The 20,716-nt window shown below is 43.6% G+C and overlaps 1 protein-coding gene across 10 annotated transcripts in view; it reads left to right on the plus strand.

Annotated features, from left to right (window-relative positions):
• Positions 1–20,716, plus strand: part of PDPR (pyruvate dehydrogenase phosphatase regulatory subunit) — a 113,195-nt gene that overhangs the window by 31,524 nt on the left and 60,955 nt on the right. For 9 of the 10 annotated variants that reach the window (XR_004002757.1, XR_004002758.1, XM_030581155.1 and 6 more), the window contains 7 exons: positions 6,697–6,889; positions 13,389–13,513; positions 17,362–17,517; positions 17,618–17,751; positions 18,197–18,345; positions 19,870–19,982; positions 20,416–20,510. Coding sequence is in view for 8 of the 10 variants with exons in the window: in XM_030581155.1 (XP_030437015.1) it covers positions 6,697–6,889; positions 13,389–13,513; positions 17,362–17,517; positions 17,618–17,751; positions 18,197–18,345; positions 19,870–19,982; positions 20,416–20,510 (965 nt within the window). In the remaining 2 variants the exon portion in view is untranslated. Of the gene's footprint in view, positions 1–6,696; positions 6,890–11,966; positions 12,717–13,388; positions 13,514–17,361; positions 17,518–17,617; positions 17,752–18,196; positions 18,346–19,869; positions 19,983–20,415; positions 20,511–20,716 lie in introns of those variants that run through there. The other variant, XM_030581164.1, reaches the window with a different exon arrangement.

Consider the following 20,716-nt stretch of genomic DNA (forward strand, 5'->3'; position numbering starts at 1 on the left):
GAAGGTGGATAGTCTTCAGAATCCTGTCTGTTGAGGATGGATTCTACTAAACAAAATAAGTCAGTGCAGTTATTTAATTATTGCTGTCATACTGCTCATTTAGTATTACTCATTGCATGCACTGACACTCACCACTACTTTAAAGGTGAAATTGTAAAAGGAAGTTCTGCTTATTTCAGCTATTTATTTTTTATCACAACCGCATCTAAAATGTTAGTACCATAGAGTAACAACTATATTTTTTGCTCAACCGTGAGAATTCAAGAATAGTCCATAGACTCATAGACTCTAGGACTGGAAGGGACCTTGAGAGGTCAACGAGTCCAGTCCCCTGCCCTCATGGCAGGACCAAATACTGTCTAGACCATCCCTAATAGACATTTATCTAACCTACTCTTAAATATCTCCAGAGATGGAGATTCCACAATCTCCCTAGGCAATCTATTCCAGTGTTTAACTACCCTGACAGTTAGAAACTTTTTCCTAATGTCCAACCTAAATCTCCCTTGCTGCAGTTTAAGCCCATTGCTTCGTGTTCTATCATTGGAGGCTAAGGTGAACAAGTTTTCTCCCTCCTCCTGATGACACCCTTTTAGATACCTGAAAACTGCTATCATGTCCCCTCTCAGTCTTCTCTTTTCCCAACTAAACAAACCCAATTCTTTCAGCCTTCCTTCATAGGTCATGTTATCACGACCTTTAATCATTCTTGTTGCTCTTCTCTGGACCCTCTCCAATTTCTCCACATCTTTCTTGAAATGCAGAGCCCAGAACTGGACACAATACTCCAGTTGAGGCCTAACCAGCGCAGAGTAAAGTGGAAGAATGACTTCTCGTGTCTTGTTTACAACACACCTGTTAATGCATCCCAGAATCACGTTTGCTTTTTTTGCAACAGTATCACACTGTTGACTCATATTAAGCTTGTGGTCTACTATGACCCCTAGATCTCTTTCTGCCATACTCCTTCCTAGACAGTCTCCTCCCATTCTGTATGTGTGAAACTGATTGTTCCTTCCTAGGTGGAGCACTTTGCATTTATCTTTATTGAACTTCATCCTGTTTACCTCAGACCATTTCTCCAATTTGTCCAGATCATTTTGAATTTTGACCCTGTCCTCCAAAGCAGTTGCAATCCCTCCCAGTTTGGTATTGTCCGCAAACTTAATAAGCGTACTTTCTATGCCAACATCTAAATCGTTGATGAAGATATTGAACAGAACTGGTCCCAAAACAGACCCCTGCGGAACCCCACTTGTTATACCTTTCCAGCAGGATTGGGAGCCATTAACAACTACTCTCTGAGTACGGTTATCCAGCCAGTTATGCACCCACCTTATAGTAGCCCCATCTAAATTGTACTTTCCTAGTTTATCTATAAGAATATCATGCGATACTGTATCAAATGCCTTACTAAAGTCTAGGTATATCACATCCACCGCTTCTCCCTTATCCACAAGGCTCGTTATCCTATCAAAGAACGCTATCAGATTAGTTTGACACGATTTGTTCTTTACAAATCCATGCTGGCTATTCCCTATCACCTTACCACCTTCCAAGTGTTTGCAGATGATTTCTTTGATTACGTGCTTCATTATCTTCCCTGGCACAGAAGTTAAACTAACTGGTCTGTAGTTTCCTGGGTTGTTTTTATTTCCCTTTTTATAGATGGGCACTATATTTGCCCCCTTCCAGTCTTCTGGAATCTCCCCCGTCTCCCATGATTTCCCAAAGATAATAGCTAGAGGCTCAGATACCTCTTCTATTAACTCCTTGAGTATTCTAGGATGCATTTCATCAGGCCCTGGTGACTTGCAGGCATCCAACTTTTCTAAGTGATTTTTTACTTGCTTTTTTCTTATTTTCTCTTCTAAACCTACCCTCTTCCCGTAAGCATTCACTATACTAGACATTCCTTCAGACTTCTCAGTGAAGACTGAAACAAAGAAGTCATTAAGCATCTCTGCCATTTCCAAGTCTCCCGTTACTGTTTCCCCCTCCTCATTGAGCAGTGGGCCTACCCTGTCCTTAGTCTTCCTCTTGCTTCTAATGTATTGATAAAAAGTCGTCTTGTTTCCCTTTATTCCCATAGCTAGTTTGAGTTCATTTTGTGCCTTTGCTTTTCTAATCTTGCCTCTGCATTCCTGTGTTATTTGCCTATATTCATCCTTCGTGATCTGACCTAGTTTCCATTTTTTATATGACGCCTTTTTATTTTGTAGGTCACGCAAGATCTCAAGGGTAAGCCAAGGTGGTCTTTTGCCACATTTTCTATCTTTCCTAACCATCGGAATAAATTGCTTTTGGGCCCTTAATAGCGTGCCTTTGAAAAACTGCCAACTTTCCTCAGTTGTTTTTTCCCTCAGTCTTGATTCCCATGGGACCTTACCTATCAGCTCTCTGAGCTTACCAAAATCCGCCTTCCTGAAATCCATTGTCTCTATTCTGCTGTACTCCCTTCTACCCTTCCTTAGAATTGCAAATTCTATGATTTCATGATCACTTTCACCCAAGCTTCCTTCTACTTTCAAATTCTCAACAAGTTCCTCCCTATTTGTTAAAATCAAGTCTAGAACAGCTTCCCCCCTAGTAGCTTTTTCAACTTTCTGAAATAAAAAGTTGTCTGCAATGCAGTCCAGGAACTTATTGGATAGTCTGTGCCCCGCGGTGTTATTTTCCCAACATATATCTGGATAGTTGAAGTCCCCCATCACCACCAAATCTTGGGCTTTGGATGATTTTGTTAGTTGTTTGAAAAAAGCCTCATCCACCTCTTCCACCTGATTAGGTGGCCTGTAGTAGACTCCCAGCACGACATCACCTGTGTTTTTTACCCCTTTTAGCCTAACCCAGAGACTCTCCACACTTCCGTCTCCTATGTCCATCTCCACCTCAGTCCAAGTGTGTACATTGTTAATATATAAGGCAACACCTCCTCCCTTTTTCCCCTGTCTATCCTTCCTGAGCCCATCCACCCATCCACACCAACATTCCAGTCGTGTGTATTATCCCACCAAGTTTCAGTAATGCCAATAATGTCATAGTTGTATTTATTTATTAGCACTTCCAGTTCTTCCTGCTTATTACCCATACTTCTTGCATTTGTATATAGGCATCTAAGATACTGGTTTGATCTTGCCTCCCAGCTTTGCCCTGACCCTCCTTCCTCTCTGCCATTATAGCCTGTGCTCCCTCCTGTTTCCAACCCATCTCCCAGGTCTTGTTCCCCACTTACCTGTGGGCTTTGCTCACCTGTCCCCGTCGAACCTAGTTTAAAGCCCTCCTTACTAGGTTAGCCAGTCTGTGCGCAAATAAGGCCTTTCCCCTCTTCGAAAGGTGAACGCCATCTGTTCCTAGCAGTCCTTCCTCGAATAGCATCCCGTGGTCGAGGAAGCCAAAGCCCTCCTGGTGACACCATCTTCGCAGCCAGGCATTCACCTCCACAATGCATCTATCTCTGCCCGGGCCCCTACCTTTGACAGGAAGAATCGAAGAGAATACCACCTGTGCTCCAAACTCCTTAACCCGTACTCCCAGAGCCCTGTAGTCACTCTTGATCTGCTCAGTGTCACACCTCGCAGTATCATTTGTGCCCACATGGATGAGTAGCATGGGGTAGTAGTCCAGAAGGAAGACAGGCAGTCCTTAAGAAAGAGGTATGAAATAAAGTTTACCAAACTGAAGAATCCTGCATATTCAGACTTGTTCCTTTCATCATCTTCAACACAGCTTCCTCCTGAGAAGAAATACTTCTCATGATGTTGTTTCATTTGGGCAACGAGGCCTTGCATTTCTTTGTTGCACTGCTTGCATTTTGCGCACATTCCTGTCTTACTCACAGGTAGAGGAACGTCATTAAAATATTCCCAAACTGGGTCTCTTTTAGGGCCTGCTGCCATTATAGGTTTTCCCTTCTAATGAGAGAATGGATGGTAGATCTCAAATCACTGAAGGTTGCACTCAGAAAGACCTCAAGACTTCTGGAATATGCTGCTCAAACAGTTTTACTTTTGTTTCTACTGACTGTCCCTCCCTTTTCACATTTATCTCCAGTCTTCTTTTCCTTGTCCAGATTTATTCTGCCCCCAACAATCTTGTGCTCATTGAACTTTTTGAAACTTTACACTTTTAGGGAGAGGTGAAGGACTGACTGTGTACACAGATTTGCAGAGGGACAGTAGGGTTGAGGTCTCTTATTTCTCACCTCTATTTATTTATTTTAAAATATTTTTGCTGTTAAGCATGTTATCTCTGGAGACACAAATCCACAGTTTGAGAACTGCAAAATTAAGCATCTCTGATGGTATCTTCTAGACTGAACACTGAGCCCCATTAGGTAGATAGAAAGATTAATTTAAATAATCTGTACAGAAGCCCCTGGAACTCCATAAAATTGGGTCCCTAATCCATGAACTATTGGAACTCATTTACAAAACTTTTCTTAAACATTACATGAATATATTGTCTCATACTATAGGATTAGAATTTATAATCTCTATTCCATGATGAGATAGTTTTAATTAAGATACGTTATAGTTCAAAGATACCGTTAAGTTTTTTCCTCAAAAAGCATTTTATCAAAAATATCCGATTATATATATATTTATTGATTTTATCCACCTTGGTTTACAGATCTTACATGGGCAGAGCTCCCATGGCAGCACAACAGAGGGCTTAATGGGAAGGCAGTGCCGCCTACAGGGGAGACTGTGCTATGGGTTTGCTAGAACTTTATCTGTGCTTTCTTAAGGGGCAGGGGAAGCTGGGCACTTTAATAAGTGGGTTCAGCTGTCAATTTGTGGGGCAATTAGTGTGAGAATCCCACTCCCATCAATTGCAGTTGCCTCCTATGTGCATTGCTGGAAGTCCCTATTAACCTTCAGCATGTCAGTTTGTACCAAGTATAGTGCAGAAGAGCACAGTGCAAACCTCCCCAATGCATTTGATCTTAAGATGCAGCACCGCCTGCTATTCCACATATAGGCTCCCTGTACAGCACCAGTAAACTGCCATACACTCCTGATACTCCAATCCTGCATCCCTTTTGCATAGGGACTGCCAGGTGCACCTAATTTGATGTTACGTTTTATGTGGACAAAGTATAACATGACTGCTCCCGGATTCCTCCTGCCCGGTGGGATGGGGTGTTGGGTTTTTTCCCCAGATGTACTGGCTTGCATTTTCTCAAGTTGAATCTCATTTTTGTTTTCTGTCCATATTTTAACTAGAGGATTGTAACTCTATCTTCTCCCTTCTCCGCTGAACTGTTAAATCGTCCCCTGGTTTTACTGACCCAACCTCAGGGCCTCCTCCACATGAGCCTAACCTGCTCCTGTAGAGTTCTTCCTGTGTTGCGTCTTGTCTTACATACTTTCCTTTACTGCTTCCCTTCCCCAGGGACTCTGGCAGCTTCTCCTAAGCATCTCTTTGTACTTTGTAGGCCTTAGCCTAGGGCTTTTCCCACAGGAGCCTATGCCACTCCCCATGGGTTCTCCTACCTGTCACAGAGTCCTGCCATCTCTGCAGTCACAGTCTCTATCTCTTTCCCCCAAAGAATTCTTCACTGTGTTGTCTTTTCCTAACTCTTTCACGGCTGGGATCACTAATTATTATTCAGTTGCCATATCACCGTCACTTGAGCGGAGTGGGGCTTGCTTGCTGCTGGGTCACAAGCAAGGCTGAGCCTGGCTTGCCTTAAAGGGTCCCACCAGCCTTTGACACCGCTGTTCTAGATATCTTAGAATCATAGACTATCAGGGTTGGAAGGGACCTCAGGAGGTCATCTAGTCCAAGCCGCTGCTCAAAGCAAGGCTAATTCCCAACTAAATCATTCCAGCCAGGGCTTTGTCTAGCCTGACCTTAAAAACTTCTAAGGAAGGAGATTCCACCACCTCCCTAGTTAACCCATTCCAGTGCTTCACCACTCTCTGAGTGAAAAAGTTTTTCCTAATATCCAACCTAAACCTCCCCCACTGCAACTTGAGACCATTACTCCTTGTTCTGTCATCAGGTACCACTGAGAACAGTCTAGTTCCATCCTCTTTGGAACCCCTTTTCAGGTAGTTGAAGGCAGCTTTCAAATCTCCCCTCATTCTTATAAGACCAGACCTGACACCGGCTGCTCTGAGACCCCTCTCTAGTGAGATTCATAACCCCATACTCACGCTGGAATTCTCAGGTGCCTGGGGAGTGAGCATAAAAGCTTTATTTCTGTTCAGACATTTTTAAGGGAACATGAAACTTGATCATTTTAGTGCCTGCATCTGCTGAATTTTGAGCAAACGAAGGTGATTGCTTTTATGCAAAATACCTTGCGGAGGGAAACCTTGAACCAAAAAAAAATTGAAATGAGATAATTTGCTTAATGAGGATAGCCAGTTCTTCATACCCCCAAAAGGGTTCTCTATTAGGGTTGATCCATTTTAATTAGCCTGAGAAGGCAGGGTCTGCTAGGTTTTCTGCCCTTCTGCTGATCTACACTTGTGGTACTTTACAGCAAATATCTAGTTTGTCCCATAGATGCACTGAGACATGGAAGATACTGCGGTCTGTTAAGATCATATAAATCTTGGAGTACATGGACTGGTTTGTGTGTCTGGCTTGGGGATGGAGGAGGAGTGGTTGAAGTGCCTGTAGACTAAAGGCTGTGGTTTATCAGGATTAAGTTGTCTTGTCTTGTTTTGTTTTGGTGACTAGAGCCACTGCTGAGTTCTCTTCTGCGGAGGATGCCAGGGTTGGAGGCTCTGGAGATCATGCAGTTAGTGAACTGCCCAGAATCCTTCACTCCAGATATGCGGTGCATCCTGGGAGAGTCACCCACGGTACAGGGCTACTTTGTCCTAGCTGGAATGAACTCCGCTGGCACCTCTTTTGGTGGAGGAGCAGGCAGGTAAGTGGCTCACCAGCAGTGTTTCCTCTAATTTTGTATAGCTATGCGTGAAATGAACTATGTTATGTGCACCAATATGGAAGTGACGTGCGGCGGGGGTGGGGCTGAGGGTTCAGAGTGTGTGGGGGCTCAGGGCTGTGGCAGAGGCTTAGGGTGCGGGGGTGAGGGCTCCAGCTGGTGGGGGGGTGCGGGCTATAGGCTGGGGCTGGAGATGAGGAGAATGAGGTGCAGGCTGCCCCTGGGCTGCGGCTGGACTCCTCCTCTCAGCCCTCTCCCCGCCGGCAGCAGCTCTGGGGTTGAGGCCAGAGTCGTCCTCCCAGCCCTCTCCCTGCCAGTGGTAGCCCCCGGGGAGAGGTGCTTCTGCTCACTGGTAGCCCTGCATGCCCCCAACTTCTTCCCCTCCTTGCCTACTACTCTCCTCTCCCCAGCCCTCTATGGCTGTGGGCCTACACAGCCCTTTGTAGCCTGCTGCGCTTAGAGGAAAGTTAAGCTCACCAGCATTGTGCAAGAGACACAGTGGGGTTTTGTGTACCACAAGACAATATGCAGAATTTGACCATGTAAAATTGTCAGTCACTTCATGGGAGCCTGAGCTTAGTCATAAGAACATAAGAATGGCCGTACTGGGTCAGACCAAAGGTCCATCTAGCCTAGTATCTGTTTACCGACAGTGGCAATGCCAGGTGCCCCAGAAGGAGTGAACCTACCAGGCAATGATCAAGTGATCTCTCTCCTGCCATCCATCTCCATCCTCTGACAAACAGAGGCTAGGGACACCATTCCTTACCCATCCTGGCTAATAGCCATTTATGGACTTAACCACCATGTATTTATCCAGTTCCCTTTTAAATGCTGTTATAGTCCAGCCTTCACAACCTCCTCAGGTAAGGAGTTCCACAAGTTGACTGTGCGCTGCGTGAAGAAGAACTTCCTTTTATTCGTTTTAAACCTGCTGCCTATTAATTTCATTTGATGACCCCTAGTTCTTGTATTATGGGAATAAGTAAATAACTTTTCCTTATCCACTTTTTCCACATCACTCATGATTTTATATACCTCCATCATATTCCCCCTTAGTCTCCTCTTTTCCAAGCTGAAGAGTCCTAGCCTCTTTAATCTTTCCTCATATGGGACCCTCTTCAAACTCCTAATCATTTTAGTTGCTCTTTTCTGAACCTTTTCTAGTGCCAGTATATCTTTTTTGAGGTGAGGAGACCACATCTGTACACAGTATTCGAGACGTGGGCATATCATGGATTTATATAAGGGCAATAATATATTCTCAGTCTTATTCTCTATCCCCTTTTTAATGATTCCTAACATCCTGTTTGCTTTTTTGACCGCCTCTGCACACTGCATGGACATCTTCAGAGAACTGTCCACAATGACTCCAAGATCTTTTTCCTAACTCATTGTAGCTAAATTAGCCCCCATCATATTGTATGTATAGTTGGGGTTATTTTTTCCAATATGCATTGCTTTATATTTATCCACATTAAATTTCATTTGCCATTTTGTTGCCCAGTCACTTAGTTTTGTGAGATCTTTTTGAAGTTCTTCACAGTCTGCTTTGGTCTTAACTATCTTGAGCAGTTTAGTATCTTCTGCAAACTTTGCCACCTCACTGTTTATCCCTTTCTCCAGATCTTTTATGAATAAATTGAAAAGGATTGGTCCTAGGACTGACCCTTGGGGAACACCACTAGTTTCCCCTCTCCATTCTGAGAATTTACCATTAATTCCTACCCTTTCTTCCCTGTCTTTTAACCCTGTCTTTAAATGCCACAGTGTTGGGCTGTTGAGATGTTCTTCTCACCACAGGGATGTTGAATGCTATTGTACTATGGTCACTCTTTCCAAGCGGTCCTGCTATAGTTACCTCTTGGACCAGCTCCTGCGCTCCACTCAGGATTAAATCCAGAGTTGCTTCTCCCCTTCTGGGTTCCCGTACCAGCTGCTCCATGAAGCAGTCATTTAAAGTATCGAGAAATTTTATCTCTGCATTTCGTTCTGAAGTGAAATGTTCCTAGTCAACATGGGGATAATTGGAATCCCCCATTATTATTGGGTTCTTAATTTTGATAGCCTCTCTAATTTCTCTTAGCATTTCATCATCTCTATTACTGTCCTGGTCAGGTGGTCGATACTAGATCCCTAATGTTATATTTTTATTAAAGCATGAAATTTCTATCCATAGAGATTCTATGGAACATGTGGATTTGCTTAAGATTTTTACTTCATTTGAATCTACATTTTCTTTCACATATAGTGCCACTCCCCCCCTGCACAACGTGTTCTCTCCTTTCGATATATTTTGTACCCCGGAATGATTGTGTCCCATTGGTTGCTCTCAGTCCACCAGGTTTCTGTGATGCCTATTATATCAATAGCCTCCTTTATCACAAGGCACTCTAGTTCATCCATCTTGTTATTTAGACTTCTAGCATTTGTGTACAAGCACTTGTCCCTGTTTATTTGTCTGCCCTTTTCTCATATGTCAGATTCTTTTTTATGTGACTGTTTATCATTTGATCCAGCCCTTACATTATCCTCTTCCATCCTCTGCTCCTGACTATAACCTGGAGATTCTCTATCATTAGACTTTCCCCTAAGAGAAGTCTGTGTCCAATCCACATGCTCCTCTGCTGCAGTTGACTTTCCCCCATCTCCTAGTTTAAAAACTGCTCTGCAACCTTTTTAATGTTTAGTGCCAGCAGTCTGGTTCCACTTTTTGGTTTAGGTGGAGCCCATCTCTCCTGTATAGGCTCTCCCCATCCCAAAAGTTTCCCCAGTTCCTAATGAATGTAAACCTGTCCTCTCTACACCATCGTCTCATCCACGCATTGAGACTCTGAAGGTCTGCCTGCCTGGGTTATGAAAGAGCACTGCATTAGAGAGGGTGAAGAGCATATTGCATTTTTTCTGATTTCCTTCTCTGGGGGGGTGTCATGGTACAATTCCCCACTCTGAACCTTAGCGTCCAAAAGATGGGGTACTAGCATGAATTCCTCTAAGCTCAATTACCAGCTTAGGACCTGTAGCGCTGCCACCAACCAGGAATTCCAGTGCCTGGTACACTCTGGTCCCCCCAAAACCTTACCTGGGGAACCCCAAGACCCAGACCCTCTGGATCTTAACACAAGGAAAGAAAACCCTTTCCCCTACCGTTGCCTCTCCCAGACTTCCCCTCCCTGGGTTACCCTGGAAGATCACTGTGATTCAAACTCCTTGAATCACAAAACAGAGAGGACAATTCACCTTCCTCCCTCCTTCTCTTTCCCCCTCCCAGACTCTCCCTGAGAGAGACAGTAATCCTAACACAGAGAGAAATCAGCCTCTCTCTCCCTCTTCCCTCCTTTCTGCCCACCAATTCCCTGGTGGATCCAGACCCAGTCCCCTGGGGTCTCACCAGAATAAAAAAACAATTAGGTTCTTAAACAAGAAAGCTTTTAATTAAAGAAAGAAAAAACAGTAAAAATTATCTTTGTAAATTTAAAAAAATGGAATAGGTACAGGGTCTTTCAGCTATAGACACTGGGAATACTCTCCCAGCCTAAGTATACAAGTACAAATTAAAATCTTTCAGCCAAATACACAATTAAACTCCTTTCAGCCAAATGCACATTTGCAAATAAAGAAAACATAAGCTTAACTCGCTTTATCTATCTAGTACTCACTATTTTGAACTTATAAGAGCCTGTATTGGAGAGAAACCTGGTTGCACATCTGATCCCTCTGAGCCCCCAGAGTGAACAAGATTTGAAAGTATCCTGTCCTCTGATTGGTCCTCTGGTCAGGTGACAGCCGGGCTTACTGAACTTGTTAACCCTTTACAGTCAGAGATATAAAGTACTTCTGTGCTATTAACTTTTCTTATCTGTTTATGACAGGGGGTTTCTGACTCATCAGGTTATTGGCTTTCCCTGCGCATCTTCTTTGGGCTCCACATGTCAAGGACCAACAGCTTGCTGAAGACTGATGAGGCTCCTTGCAGGGCCCACCAGTCTTGTTCCTTTTCCCAGCTGGCAGAAGTAAATGCTGAGCACAGCACAACTCATCTTGTCCCCTGTACACAGGCTAGATGCATTGACTCTGGGTGTTGTCACATGAGTGGGGGAATTCCTAAATCCTAGACTTGTAAGCCAGCCTCTCTCAGGCCAGATTATTCAGGTGACTCTCAGAGTTAATTTTCACTAAAAAAGCAGGCGATAAAGTACTTTTGTACTATAAACACTAACGTGAGTTAAATGGCAGTGAAAGGTGCTGGGTTCACAGCCCCAGAGACTCATTTATACGTTCCCCAAACAAACTTCCCCCAAACTTCCTTCTGCTAGCATCCTAGGGTTGTGATGACTCCCTCGTAGATTAGACTTTCATACAAATACAGGAACTTTGACAGATTTGTACATATCACATCTAGGAAAAAAGGCTGCATTTAAAATGGCTGCTGCCCCTTGCCCTGATTCGCCCTCACCCACTTTCTCCTATAGTGGCTCCATCCTGGCACTCTGATCTGGCCCAGAATCCTCTGCCCCCCTCCCCCCCATTGCCTTCCATTAGCCAGGATTCTTCCTCAGGGCTGCCTAGAAGATTCAGGGGGTCTGGGGAAAAGCCCTTTTGGGGGCCCCTTCCATAAAAAAAGTTGCAATACTATAGAATACTATATTCTCATGGGAGCCCAGGGCAAATTGCCCCAATGCCCCTCCATCTGGGCAGCCCTGTCCTTCCTGTCATCCTAGCCCCAGAATGACCTGTTTTTCCCACTTCTTCTGTGATGGCTATTGGGATTATGACAAAGTTCCTCCTCTGCCTTGGTGGGTCCTGCACTTATTGGTGGATTTTGCTAGCCTCAGAGATCTACCTGTGTTGGATCAGGAGTTGGGAGATTTTGGGGGGAACTTGGGCTCGCCCTCTACTCCGGGTTCCAGCCCAGGGCCCTGCAGACTGCAGCTGTCTATAGCGCCTCCTGTAACAGCTGGATGACAGCTACAACTCCCTGGGCTACTTCCCCATGGCCTCCTCCAAACAACCTTCTTTATCCTCACCACAGGACCTTCCTCCTGGTGTCTGAGAATGCTTGTACTCCTCAGTCCTCCAGCAGCACAGCCTCTCACTCTCAGCTTCTTGCTCCCAGCTCCTTACACACGCACCACAAACTGAACTGAGCTCCCTTTTATACCCAGGTGCCCTGATTAGCCTGCCTTAAGTGATTCTAGCAGCTTCTTGATTGGCTGCAGGTGTTCTAATCAGCCTGTCTGCCTTAATTGTTTCCAGAAAGTTCCTGATTGTTCTGGAACCTTCCCTGTTACCTAATCCAGGGAAAGGGGATCTACTTAACCTGGGGCTAATATATCTGCCTTCTATCACTTTCCTGTAGCCACCTGGCCTGACCCTGTCACAGTATCCAGATTTAGTATCCGTTTGGTTCTGGTAGTTGTCAGACGATTCGCAAAAAACAAGTGAATCCTCCATTTTTCTCAGTCATAATAAGGTCCATAGCACCATTATAGGAAGATCTGCAGCCTATTTACAGCTTTTGCATCAGAACCAGACCTGTCCATTTGTTGTTTCAAGCTGTCTGTCTTGACATTGCATTAATATAGCTTTCTCCATAGATTTTCTGATGACCCCTTTGCTATTGTCTCTGCCAGCCAAATGTGTTGAGCTGTTCTGCTTTAGTTTGGGCCGCTTTCTTCCTTTTAGTTTTCTGTCATTCTGACAGGGGTCTGGGGTACACCCTCCAGGCCTAGCTTGGTCACTGCCGGACGTGTAGCCAAATGTAACCTCCAACTTGACGGGCACCTTCTGAGGAGTGAGCCTGTACCAGGTACTGGAAGTATGCTTAATCTGGGGTTAAGAAGCCAACTGCTTTGTCATTTCAACACTCTCTGCTTTGTGTATCCTAAGGATTTAGCATAGTGCCAGCCAGGGCCGGCTCCAGGCCACAGCGCACCAAGTGTGTGCTTGGGGCAGCATGCCACGGGGGGCACTCTGCTGGTTGCCGGGAGGGCGGCAGGTGGCTCTGGTGGACCTCCCACAGGCGTGCCTGCGGAGGGTCCGCTGGTCCCGCGGCTCCGGTGGGATGCCTGCGGGAGGTCCACCAGAGCCGTGGGACCGGTGAGCAGCAGAGCACCCCCCGCGGCATGCTGCCGTGCTTGGGGCGGCGAAATTGCTAGAGCCAGCCTTGGTGCCAGCCATGCTAGCAGTCTGATGCTCTGTAGTTTCACTTGCAGTGTCCTCAGCTTCCTTTGCTCTGTGAGATACATTTCATTGCAGTGGGAAGTTAATAACTGCATTATCTGGAGGCTGTTTTTGTTTTAGATTGAAATCTCCCAGCTCCCAATGGTGTCTGTATTATTGTAATCTTATTCAAAGCCTCTACCGATTGCAAGAAATCCTGGTGCCCAAATTGCCATTACTCCTTGACTTAAGAGCTAGACTCGTGCTCATAGTGCTTCAATGGACATCCAAATCCTCCTTGGTTTCTGCCTCCAACCAGGTACTTGGCTGAGTGGATGGTAAATGGTTGCCCATCAGAAAATGTTTGGCCACTGGACCTGAAGCGCTTTGGTGCCCTTCAGAGCAGTCGCACCTTCCTCCGTCACCGTGTCATGGAAGTAATGCGTAAGTAATCTCACAGTGTACTCACTATTCTAGTCTGGACAGGTTCTTGTACTGCGCTTATCACCATAGTACCCTGCCAGTGGCGCATTGAGCAACATGACTAACATCTGTCAAGTGTTGTTCTCTTATCCTCTCCCCAGGGGGAGAAATGTTTTTCAGTAGAGTGCCTCTTTTTGATAGGGTTTTAGGTTTGTAAAAATATATGTATTCATGTTGCACTGTATTTATGTTAGAGAAGGCAAGGTCGAAGAAATGCACATTATCTTTGAAGTGGAAGGTGGTGAGGTTTGTGATGACTGTCTAGCATTCACAGAGGTGCGTAGGACTCTGTTGTTTCTGCTGCACCTTTTCTCCTCCCAGCATTGGAACTGCACTCATTCTGAGGGCCACTTTCTCCCTTCCAGCCGTCCGGATGGCTATGCAGCCTTTGCCCAAGAGGAGAGAGCACCTGGCTTCCTCCTAGGTTGTTAGTAGCACTCTGCTAATCTGTTCCAGAGAGATGCTCCTATATTGGTGCTACAGACACCTTTGTACTTGTCTGCTCACCCAACACCCTTTGGACCATGTGTTTTTTATCCTGATTAACGTATCTTCTGCATGGGAGTCCCGTGCATCACTGGCTAGGACTCAAATAGAATAAAGACAGTGCAGAATGGTGGATTATCTGTAACTTGAAGTCTTTAAATCAAGATTTAGAATTTATGAGTCTACTACAGGAGTGGGTGGGAGAAGTTCTGTAGCGTGCGATGTGCAGGAGGTTAGAGTAGATGATCCTGATGGTCCCCTTTGGCCATCAAGTCTGAGTCTGTGAAAGTTTCCACCTAAAAGCTTTGTGTTGTCCCAAGCATCCTGATATTTTGTGTGTCAGTATAATGTGAAAATGCAAATGTCCCAGTTTAGAAATATCGAGTCTAATGATCTTTTATCAGTTGTGAAGTTTTTATAAACACGCTCCACTGTCAAGGGCAAAATGGCTCAGCATACTGCTGCTATCTGTATTTCCCCTCATGCCACAGTTTCTAATCAATTGAGGCCCATAATCTTGTATATTAGGTGCCTTGTAGGGTGAGGCCCATAATTAAGTGTTTCTTCCTATCACTGGATAATCCTCAGTGAAACAAAACTGAGCTTCAATGAAGAGTTGCTTTAGATGGGAAGAGTCCTGCCTCACTGTTTTTAAAGGTGGAGGTAAGGACGGAACAGAGATGACAATCAAAAGAGTAACTAAAGGAATCAGAAGGCCTAAGCTAAAAATATGTATGTTAAGGTCAGAGCAAAAGAATTGCAGGGTAAAACTCTTGGCTCACTTATGTCCAAAATACTTTCCCCCATGTTTAGAATACCCTTCTTTCCCTTGTAGAATCACAGCAGATTCCAAATTTGGCACTCACTCGCATCAGTGTACATCCTGAGAAACACCACTGAGTTACTGTAGCTATTCTGGGTAAATTAACACCATATTCAGCCCCTGGTCTTGTCATATTTTGTATTCTAATAGAAATATCACTCTCTTCTCTTCCCACCCGCTTCCCTCAGGACAGTGGTCTGATACCATATAAGGATGGTAAAAATGCCAGTCATGATGCAGAGAGGACAAATGTATTCAATTAAATATTGAATTAAATTAAATATTTCTGCTCTGTGTTTGGAAAGAAGCAGGATGTTGTATTCATATCTTACCATGATAAGGAAATACTTTCTGTTCCATCAGTAACTAGGGAAGATGTCAGACAGCAGCTACTAAAGTTTAACATATTTAAATCAGCAAGACTGGCCAACTTGCACCCAGGAGTAGTAAAGAATTGGCTGAGCAGCTCTCTGAACTATTAATATTAATTTTTAACAAACCTTGGGACACTGGGTATGTCCAAGAGAAGTGGAATAAAGCTAATGTTGTACCAGAATTTTAAAATAAAAGTAAATGAGATGACTTGGGTAACTATAGGCTAGAAATTCTGACATCATTCCCAGGCAGAATCATGGAAAAGCTGATATGGGATGCAACCAGTAAAAGATTAAAAGGTGGTAGCATAATTAATGCCACTCAGCATGGTTCTATGGAAAATCGGTCTTGTCAAACTAACTGGATATCCTCTTTTGATGAGATTACAAGTTGGATTACTAAAGTTAACTGTGTGATGACATAAAATACAGAGACTTCTGTAAGGTATTTAATTTAGTCCCACATGAGGTTGATTTTGTGTAGTAGTATTTTTTTTTTAAATGTAGTTCATATTACATTGATTAAAAACAACTGATAGATTTCAAGAAGTAATTGTAAATGGGGAATCATAGTCCTTTAGGGGTATTTCTAATGGTTCCAGTGAGGATCTGTTCTCAGCCCAGGGCTGTTCAATATTTTTTTCAGCAATCTGGAGGACAATATAAAATCATCACTGGTAAAAGTTGTAATGACACAAAAATTGGTGGAGTGGTAAATAATGACGGGTCATTTATACAGACTGATGAGGATTGCTTGGTATATTCGGCTCATCTGAACATGGTGCATTTTAATGCAGCCAAATACAAGGTCCTATTTCTAAGAATAAACACATTTACAAGATGAGTGACAATGTCCTGTAATGTCCTGACTCTGAAAAAGATGTAGAAGTAATGGCAGATAACCAATTAAACATGAGCTCCCAGTGATGCTGTAGCGAAGAGGGTGAATGTAATCTTGTATTTATAAGCAGAGAATATCAAATAGGAGTAGGGAAGTTGTATTACCTCTGTTTACAGCATTAGTGAGGCCATTCCTGGAATATGTAGTCCAGTTCTGATGCCCACACTTCAAGAAGGATGTTAAAAAATTGGAAAGGATTCAGAATAGAGCAACAAGAATATTTGAGGTCTGGAAAGAGATTTATGAGGTTATGGCAAGAGACTTAAGAAGATCAACCTATTTAGTTTATCCAGAAGTTGGTTAAGAGGTGACTTGATCACAGTCTGTAAGGGCCTAAATGGGAAAGACACCTCTGACAGTAGAGTGCTTTATAATTAAGCAAGACAAGGCGTTGGTTGGAAGCTGACGCTGGACAAATTCAGACTAGAAACAAGATGCAAACTTTTGGCAGTGAGGATAATTAGTCATTGGGACAACTTACACGGAGATGTAGTGGATTCTCCATCACTTGCAATCTTTAACTCTAGACTGGATGTCTTTCTAAAAGATATGCTGTAGCTCACTTAGAAGTTATGGGCTTGATGCAGAAATTACTGGGAGAGGTTCTCTGGCCTGTGTTATGCAAGAGATCAGACTAGATGATCATAGTGGTTCCTTCTGCTGTTTAAAATCTATGACACATGCACCCAGTTGCTATGGCATAGGATTTGGGGGCAGGCTGGTGAGAGAAGGCTAGATATGGCTCCAGATATGTTATCCAGCCACCCATTGGTAATAATGGAGTAAGGCTGTTCCATAATCTAGAAATATAGTGTTCCTTATAACCAGCAAACAACCTAGAAATAAAGTTAGTCTTGCACTCAGCAATTTTATGAATCCTTTTCCTGCTGCTCCTTATATCAGCTTCTGTACTGCATCAAACTCACCAGCATCCTTTGAAGAGCTGACATCTGAATGACAGCACTTCAGAAGTGGCATACTTGCTATAACGGGACAGCATTGAAAAGTTAAGTTTGGCACCATAAGCAGCAGCAAAATAGCTGAATACCAGAATTCTTTCTTCAGCTATGATTTTGCTAGCTTATATACTCTCTAGAAGTACTGCAGAATGGATACACTGTAACTGTTAGAAAGGAATACTTGTGGGGAAGGGCAGTCTTTATAAGGAAGCTGGGCTGAAGTGTCGGCAACTTAGCTTATATTTGGCCACCCTTGACCATTACAGCCCTGATCTATGATCTGAAGGTTCCCCGTTGGGATTTCCAGACTGGCAGGCAGTTGCGTACATCCCCTCTCTATGATCGCCTGGATGCTCAGGGAGCCAGATGGATGGAGAAGCATGGATTCGAGAGACCCAAGTACTTTGTCCCACCAGGGAAAGGTGAGATCGTATTCTCCTCTGGATACAGCATTCCTGTTGATTTAACGTGCATCACTGCAGTCAGCTTATGAATTGTTCTCTTGATTCTTGCCTTACATAGATCTGTTGTCATTGGATCAGAGCAAGACCTTCTACAAACCAGATTGGTTTGACATTGTGGGGTCAGAGGTGAAGTGCTGTAAGGAGGCTGTGTGTGTAATTGATATGTCATCTTTTACCAAGTTTGAAATAAGTGTAAGTACCTAAGGAGTGACAAAGGGACAGACTGGCAAATGCTGTTTCTTGTGGGCTGTTTGCTGCTTTCTTAAAGTGGTGTATGCCCCATTGAGGATAGATATAGGAGGAAGAACTGTATGATCAATTTCTGCTTTTTCCACAGGCCTGTAACGTTATGATTGTATGATTAGTATTTAATTGTACTACTCTTCGTGGCTTAATTTAGAGTCTTTGTGGCATGATTAATTAGAATTAATGGACTTAGCTTTCTGAAAATTCTTGTATACTCTTGTGTTACGTGAAAAGCCTTGGCCATCAGTGTAATTACCCTTATGAATTGAGAGGCTTTTGGTGGGATGAATCGTGGGTGCTATATAAAACAGCCTCCATGAGTTTGCATTGCCCTGCAGCTCATTGCTCAGCCAGCTGGCCTGATCTTCTCTTTCCATCTCAATCCCTGCAGTCCACAGGGGATCAGGCACTGGAGGTTCTGCAGTATCTCTTCTCGAATGACCTGGATGTGCCAGTCGGGCACATTGTGCACACAGGCATGCTCAATGAAGTAGGAGGGTATGAGAATGACTGCAGCATTGCACGATTAAACAAGCGCAGGTAAGTCTGCACAGCAGCATCCTTATTTAAGTCAGTCCCTCTGTGTTCTTGGCATTAATCTCAGTTTCCGTAGTAGCTCTTATTGCAGATAAATCAGTGTCTTCATTTTCTTTCCCTTTTCATAGTCCTTTGATGCAGTGAAGTCTGATTTCTCCACCCCCACAGAGTCCTAATTTCCTAACCCAGGAAAATGACTGTTTGTAACAAGGCAACATGGGGGAAAACGGTCTTTTCTCTGTTGGTACAGTAATAAGCTTATGTTTTTAAAAGGACGTGACCAGTCTGTTTTGAGTCTGAAATATTAAGCTTCTCAAAGGGAAGGTAAATTCTATTCAGCAATCGTTTGAAGCTGTTGTTAATGTTTTCCTAATTACAAAATACAAGACAGAATGCACACACGCTGGATTCTAGGCAGCCATGCCAGAATAAGTGCGCTGAACCCTCACCTTCTCTCTCCTTGATTATTTAACTCCATATATGTTGTAGTACGACTTCCCCGATCATCAGCTCTCCAGCCTGTGCAAACTTCTGTTGCCTGCCCTCATCCCATAGATGTTCAGTGTAGCATGAGCACATGGCCCAGTGCTTGGAGAGTTCCACTGATTTCTCATTCATTTCAGGATCTAGTCAAAAGCTTCCCTCAATTTTAAAACTGTCCATTGATATGTTCCAGTCTATCTTACATAGCTTATATCTTCTCCATTCCCTTCTCACAGCGTCAAGCTTTCTTTATGTCCTGCTGCATAATCTCCCTATTGTTTCTTTGAGAACCTTCTCTTTCGCAGCTCTTGCTCTCTGGAACAGTTTTTTATCTCATCATTGCATCAGTTCTCCATGTGTTTTCATATACCAGGTGAAAGCATTTGTGTGACCCTCATAGTTTTCCTCCCATTATTCATTTCTTCAGCTGTTTTTTCTAACTCAGTAAAGCACTTTGGGATTCACTTTGTATGAAAGACATTAACCCAAATAAAGGTATATTAGATCTTCAGAGATATGAATATAAATAACATTCATTTTACTGTATCAAATTGAGTTCTGTTTCCTTGGAAACTGATACCAATAACCCCCCAAGGTGTACTGACGGGTGGCTTTTCACTCATTTCTCTTGAAATAGGAAATTACACAGGGAGTAGAACCACTTATTGGTTATTGGAGTAGCTAGAATCTTGGTGGCTGCAAAGAGGTGTTAATAGTTAATTCTTTGCACTGTGGTCATGACATTTGAGATGCCCCATGTTCTTTAGCAATTGGCACTGTGTCTAGTCCTGTTCCTGTGCCTCTATTCCCTAAATAAATCACCAGCACTCTTAACACTCCAAGGCTGGGATTTCCCATTGTGAGAGTGGCTTTATACATGGTCTTAGCAAAGCAATTTGCTTCTGTTCTTGTTTGCTCAGGGAATTACTGCCTGGCTGCGGAGTTCAGAGAAGTGAGTTTTGGTGCTGCACCCCAGAGACAGAACAAAATAGGTTCACCTTGTGGCCGTCCAGTCATTGTCCTGCTTTTAATTTTCTATTCTAGTTTCTTCATGATTTCTCCTACTGACCAGCAAGTCCATTGCTGGGCCTGGCTCAAAAAGCATATGCCTAATGATAGTAACTTGCTCTTGGAGGATGTGACCTGGAAGTATACCGGTAAGACATGCCTGGAGGCAGAGGTGAAATTGCCCTGAAATTCTGCATGCTTTTTTTTCCCCCTATCACTGCACACTAATCAATTGTGTAATCTGTCCACCATGATGCTCAGGTCTTTTTCCTGAATGGTTACATAGAACCCAGTAATATGTCTGAGTAGTTCAAACTGTTCCTTCCAATATGCATAAGCTTGGATGTCGCTTCCACTTCCTCACAGGCTCCCGAGAGAGCAGCTAGTTGACCCCTTGAAGATCTTTTTCCATTTCTAGTTTCTGTGAATCTCTATAAAATCTTGTGATTGTTGCCCATAGCAACAATTGATATAGAAATCAGAGACTGGAAAAAAGTAAGGTAAGCGTGCGGCCAGATGGAAACTTCCCCTTCATCCATCTGATTACTCAGTAGTAGAAAACCTTTTCCTTTCTCCATCTAGCTCTCAATCTAATTGGCCCTCGTGCAGTGGACGTGCTGTCAGAATTATCCTATGTCCCGATGACTCCAGAACACTTTCCCTCTCTCTTTTGCAAGGTAGGAGACTTGCATTTACAGATAAGAGTACAAATACTTAGAATTACTGAGATAACTGAACTAGGTACTTAGCACTACTCATTGTGGATATTTTTATCATCTCCCTTTAAAATCAACTTACTGAATATACAGCAGAACTTCTTTGAAATGGACTTTATTCTGTGTAGCTGTAGTTCTAACTGATATCTCAGTTTTCAGAGTGGTAG

Source organism: Gopherus evgoodei, chromosome 12 (genome assembly GCF_007399415.2).
Source record: "Gopherus evgoodei ecotype Sinaloan lineage chromosome 12, rGopEvg1_v1.p, whole genome shotgun sequence".
Lineage (NCBI taxonomy): Eukaryota > Metazoa > Chordata > Testudines > Testudinidae > Gopherus > Gopherus evgoodei.